The sequence below is a fragment of the Sinohyriopsis cumingii genome, chromosome 5 (assembly GCF_028554795.1).
Source record: "Sinohyriopsis cumingii isolate HCF-2022 chromosome 5, ASM2855479v2, whole genome shotgun sequence".
Classification (NCBI taxonomy): Eukaryota; Metazoa; Mollusca; class Bivalvia; order Unionida; family Unionidae; genus Sinohyriopsis; species Sinohyriopsis cumingii.
In genome coordinates this window covers 34,305,020-34,311,019 of record NC_142965.1, presented here as the reverse complement: position 1 = coordinate 34,311,019, position 6,000 = coordinate 34,305,020, and the positions used below count along the sequence as shown (strand labels likewise).

The 6,000-nt window shown below is 35.0% G+C and overlaps 1 protein-coding gene across 1 annotated transcript in view; it reads left to right on the top strand.

Moving 5' to 3' along the window:
* Nucleotides 1-458: 458 nt before the first annotated feature.
* LOC149798915 (protein ECT2-like) overlaps nucleotides 459-6,000 on the top strand; it is a 191,614-nt gene continuing 186,072 nt past the window's right edge. Inside the window, exon 1 of the mRNA XM_089957002.1 lies at nucleotides 459-517. Coding sequence (XP_089813128.1) covers nucleotides 478-517 — 40 coding nt within the window. The 5' untranslated portion in view covers nucleotides 459-477. The remainder of the gene's footprint in view (nucleotides 518-6,000) is intronic.

Sequence of the window (6,000 nt, the reverse complement as noted above, 5' to 3'; positions counted from 1 at the left end):
TTTTTAAATACCACAATGTCCAATGAAAACCATCGTTTCTACCAAAGTCATTTGCATATTTGCATAAATGAATATTTAGTGACTGTCAGGATTTCTCCAATATCCCAAATGGGGATTGCCTTACATGTATTTTTTTGAAATGCTCAACGTACTTGTGAAATAATGAGAAATATTATCTTTAAAAAAAGAATTAAAGATCACATTTAAATCCCGGATGAAACTTAATAATATTTCATAAGGTCCGAATCAGCATGGAATTTGGGTCAAGTCAGCATGAAATCTGGGCCGAATTAGCCAGTAATTTGGTCCGAATCATGCCTGGACCGAGTCAGCCATGATCCGAATCAGTCTTATACCAGTTGCCGTAGTTAATTCGAGTTTGAGCAACGCATTGGGATAATCCCGGAAATGGCTAATAAGCCAATCGGAAAATTCGTTTGTTTTGAACGCCGCCAAATTCGAAGCAATCTATCAACAATGGCTGATTCTGGAGCTTTAGAAACCGTTAATGAAGACGGTACTGAGCCTGCCTAACATTGTCTTTTGCGTTATGATCTGCATCATTTTTTGTTTCACTCACCACGTGGAACTGTAAAAATTGCATTGTGATAATCAAAGTATAAAGTTTCTGAATATATGAACACGGTGTAATTTAATGTTGCCAGTTTTTCAGGGCCAGAGTAACGTACCCCTTCTTAATATATACATATATTTTTTTTTTAACTTTTAAAATGCATATACCTTTTGAGGCTTACTGTTTGTATGCAGGATATTCGTCCAGAGATCAAGCTGCCATTTGCGTTGAGCCCACTTGTCAAAAAAACTTGATTCATGAGGGTTTCTATAATCCTACGAGTAAGACGTCTCCCTATAGTCTGACTCTACATTCCCGTTTGTTTGTACCCCCCTACCGATTTCAAAAACAAGAACGTTTAATGTGATAAAAAGTGCACAGAACTAAGTCAATTGAATCATTGATTTATAATTTCTAACCTGACTGTGTCCAGAATGGCACTAATGTTGGCATCCCCTGCACCATTTCATGCTTAACGGACATACAAAACTAACACGGCGACATATTGCATACACTATAGGCTAGTTTATTTCCATCAGACAACGTAATGATGTAGTTCATACTGTTCGGCAACTGCCAGATAATTCCATAAATTACATAACGTTGAGAGTTTGGAATTATATCCTTTTGCATACATGAACATAGTCCTACATGTAAGACAGCACATTTTGATTTTGTTTAGGTGCTATGTCTTACTATCCAAATAATGGCCTTGTATAGTGTGTTCCGATGTCGTTGACATCGGAATGAGTAATCAAAGTTTCAGGAACATCTCACACACTTGGCAACCTATATCGATATTTTTCCATTAATTTATGTGTAATTAATATACTTACTGTGCTGTCTTTATCTTGGTGGAATGAAAATATGACACTAGCAAATGGATGCATTTTCACGTTCCGTTGACATATATTTGAATTTGTTGCAATGTGACAGTAGTCAAGGTATGCCGCAGTAAGTTCAAGTAGGTTCATATTGGGGATCTGTTTCTTGAATGAAACGAACCGTTGCTTACAGTTCCTATAGGCATAATATATTTTTTATTCGTTTCGTTAAAAAATAATTTTTCAACTTTATCCAATTTCGGCATTCTCGGCTTTCATCGCTTTCCAGCCAGCTGAAATGTAGGCCAAAGAAACTTGAAAACGGGTCCATTTCTTTTGTGAGAATTTGAATTTATTAGAGAAAAGGCATCATAGTAAGTAAAGTCTGACTAAAATATTTTAACTTTACTTTGTAGAAAAGCGTCGTTATTTTAGTTGTCAGTTGTGTGAAATATTCATCAAAATTTTACTTTCATAACGATGTTAGTCAACATCAAAACACACTACACAGCGCCGTTAGTTAGGCTGTAAGACCCTGATACCCAAAACATAAATATCAGCGTTGGGTCTTACAGGTAGGACTAATATGAACATAGAAATTAAACCGCTTGTTAAATCCACACGAAAAACAAATTTGTAGTTGTCATTATTTTCCTTTGCTTGATTCGACATTGTAAATATCAGAAACAGACAACTTATGTATGTACATCTGTAGTCGTGATACACCCCTTTGTTGAAAATGGACTTGTCCAGAAACTGGAAATGGATCCAAGCCTTACCGTATATTACACTGAAAACTTCCGTTATGCACGAAACACGCATAAGATGACAGTGTTAGGGCCACTCTACTCATAGTCAGGTTAGAAACTATAAATCAATGAATTGACTATGTTCTTGCACTTTTAATCACATTAAAGGTTTCCATTATTTAAATCGGCAGGGGGGTACAAACAAACAGGTTTGTATTGTCAGACTATAGTTCTACAATGTAAGGAATCGACCTTGATATTTCTGTTTTGGGGGTCGAGTAGTCTTACAGTGTAAGACATCAATTCTAATATTTATGTTTAGGGGGTCGAGGTCTTACTGTCCAAATAAGGGCGCTCTGTAATGTGTTCATATGTCAGTTAACATCGGAGCCAAAAGTAGCAATATCAAACCATTTTTTATAATTAACACAAATGGCACTTATTATATACCAATGGAAAGGTCTGTTTGAGACAAAAACAGTGATGCAGATTTAATGTTAATAGCTTAAGGCAATGAAAAGTTATTGGAGAATGAACTTGCATATTGTCATGAAAACAGTCTGTCAGAAATTTCATATGATACCTTGATTTGTTTCATTTAATGTTTATTTACATATAGAGAAACTTACCAGCCTGAAATAATTATTTCTAGGCAATTGTGTCTATAATCATCCATGAGCTGGTATGTATACATACACCACCTCGTTAGTTTCTGTTTCATATGTTAAACTAGGATAGGTATCCTGTAACCTAAAAATATAATGTATGAAATTGAGAAATGAGAAACAGCAGTTTGTTACATGTAAATAATGAATAATTGAAGTCCTCTCAGTTTAAATAGTAGTGATTTGAACATACAATGTTCATTGAATACCGTACTATCACAGCATGTTATTATTTAAACTGATTAATACAGTTTCAAACATATGACATGCTAATTATCAACTGATACTTAGGTAAACTGGTAATCTGTCAATGAATCATTTGCAGTCAAAGACCTCTACATCTATCAATATAGATTGCATACACTGTGTGGCTTTGATTATTGTTTCCATATTATGATTCTTATGACTTGGGTATCTATATTCAAATAATTTAACTATAGCAATCCCTCGGTCTAAATGATATGTCACTCATTATAAGGTTGCGCTACTTGTAACATCACTTTCATGGCTCTCATGCACAGCAATATAGATAGAGACCAATGTGTGTGTGTGTTTGTGTGTGTATATATATATATATATATATATATATATCCCCATCTACCTACAAATAAATATATAATGGTGTACATATGATACTTACTTGTGATATTACTTTTCCATAGTACCATGCATCTTCACCATCTTCTATGAATTCATGCCTCTACATTTTCCCCACAATTATTTGCATTTCTGATGATAATGGAGTTATTGTAAGAATGTATTACTAGTATTTTAATATTTGCAGTTAGCTCTTCAACTGTTACTTGTATTTGTTTGCCACTGCCTGTTTTTGAAAAATTGAATACAGTTGCATCCCCAGTAATTTGTTTAAGGATTTCTTTGCAAAATCTTAATTGTGTTTATAGTGTCTTTATTTTGCATGCATTTCACTTGAATGATAGAAAAGCTGTGTCAGCTTGGTCTGGTGACTGCCACAATCCATAATAAATAATCTCTTGAGTCATCTTTTCTTGTTCTCTGTTTCTTCTCCCTTGCAGATTCATGAGCCTTCTGTTGTTCATTTATTCTTTCCAACCATTTCCTTTCTATTTCATCTCTTCTCTCCATCAACTTATTCTTAACTACAGCAACTTCTTTCCTTTCTTCAGCTACATATTTTCAGTATTCTTCTTTTCTTTTCTTCCTCAACCATTCTTTTTTATTGAGAGAGAATGTGACATAAGCTTCAGTTGCTAATGTGCCAATATGTGGTTTAAAATGTAATCAGGGCTCGAATTTAACACAAATTTCTTTGTAGCCAGAAGGACTAGTATATTGAGAAATTTACTAGTCCTGCCAAATCTTTACTAGTCCTGTTCACAAAACTATGTCACACAGCTTTCATGTACGTTTACTGATTCAGTTTTAAAGTTCAAACAACCGGCAACAAAACTGATGTTTTCTGTGTGTTTGTTTTTGCGAATTGCGTACACCAGTTACACCACATAACGTTCCTTTCCTCATCATAATTCAGCCATTCCCTCTTTTGTCCATTTCTTCTGAAACTTTCCATTATGCTTTTTCCTATCATAAGAATTATTCCTCATCATTCTCATTCAACTTTCGCTTTTTTTCCAGTGGCTGAACACCTATCAAATGCCACAGCTTGCCTGTCTTATAAGGAGGGAATTGTGCCTTGTTTTGAAATACGAGATGTTATAGTATAGCTGATGTGAATTATTTAAAGCAAGAACAGGAATGGCACAGTGTCCTTTATATAAGAAAGTCAGAGCAAGAAATACGTGTCTTTGCCCCCTCCCAAAATTAAACGGCCTCTCCCTAACAAAGACGTAACTTCAACAGATGTTCTGCATGATCAAAGCAGTGGCTATTGTAAACACTGTAATAAAATATTAGCATCAGAAGATAGTGTTAGTTTCAGCTTGGAAAAGGTGTGTTCCCATCTGACACTCGGCGCATTGTATTTAACAGCTCCAATGACGGTATCATAAGTTTGGTAATTGTTCCTAATTAATTGAACCTCAATGTATTGTTGAAATTAATAATCAGGCGGAAAATTTTCAAATCTTAGATGCCCATGCTCAGAGATTTTATTTCCCAACAAATGTACGGCATTCTGCTTGGATATCTCCATGTGTATTCAATTATTTGTTCATTCTTGTAAGGGAAAAATATAAAAGCTATTCTTATCATCATAGAAGAAGTAGTTGTATGGAAAGGATGTCTCAATAACGTAATCGTAATAAATTGATCTAATTCTTATAATTATTTAGATGGAAATGTAAAATATGTAGTTTCCTGTCTGTGACTGTCGGAGCGTTTGGGTACCGAGCAAAAAACGTGCAAACTAATTTGAATAAATTTTGTCGTGTTCTTTTGTGTCGTATACTGCTTTGTAGTTTGTTACTGTGGTCGAGTGAATAAAGTGTGATACCACGTAATTTTTTCATTTAATTCGTTATCAGATTAATTAGGATCAATTACCAAACTTTCGTTGTTAATGACGGGACCATCATTTGCGCTGTTAAGTGAAATGCACAAAATCGGATAGATTCTTGTTATAGAAACGCACCTTTCCGAGGCAGAAATTGACTTCATCTTCTCATGCTAATATTTTATGACTGTGTTTACAATGGCCATTGTTTTGATTCTACAGAACATCTGCTAAGTCAAGTCTTAGTCAACGCTGACTATTGATAACCGAAACTTACTAGCCATCGGACTATTAACATTATGAAAGTTACTAGTCCGACAGGAAATCTGCTAGCCTCGGGCTAGCGGACTACCGCTAATTTCAAGCCCTGGTAATGCTGATCATAGAAGGCAAATACTTTTTCACAATACTTCTTGTGTTTCTCAACACTTTTTCCAACTTCCCTTAGGTCTGCTGCAACAGCTGCAAATATGCCTCCAGGGAAGAAATCTGAGAATTTTCTTGTGACATACTGAGTCAGAGCTGACAGAACTATGCCTAGGATTGATTCACAATCATTGTCATATTTGCTGGTTTCAACGAGACAGCTGTACAAATGAACTTTGACGACATTATCACCAAATGGTTTTATGTGACCACACATAAAGTCAACAACTTTGTTAGCTGCATCCTGAAGACCATTTTTGAGCATGAAGTAGTTAAATGTTTTGTTTACAAGAACATTCCAGAATGGTGTACTAATGAACTTTGACAC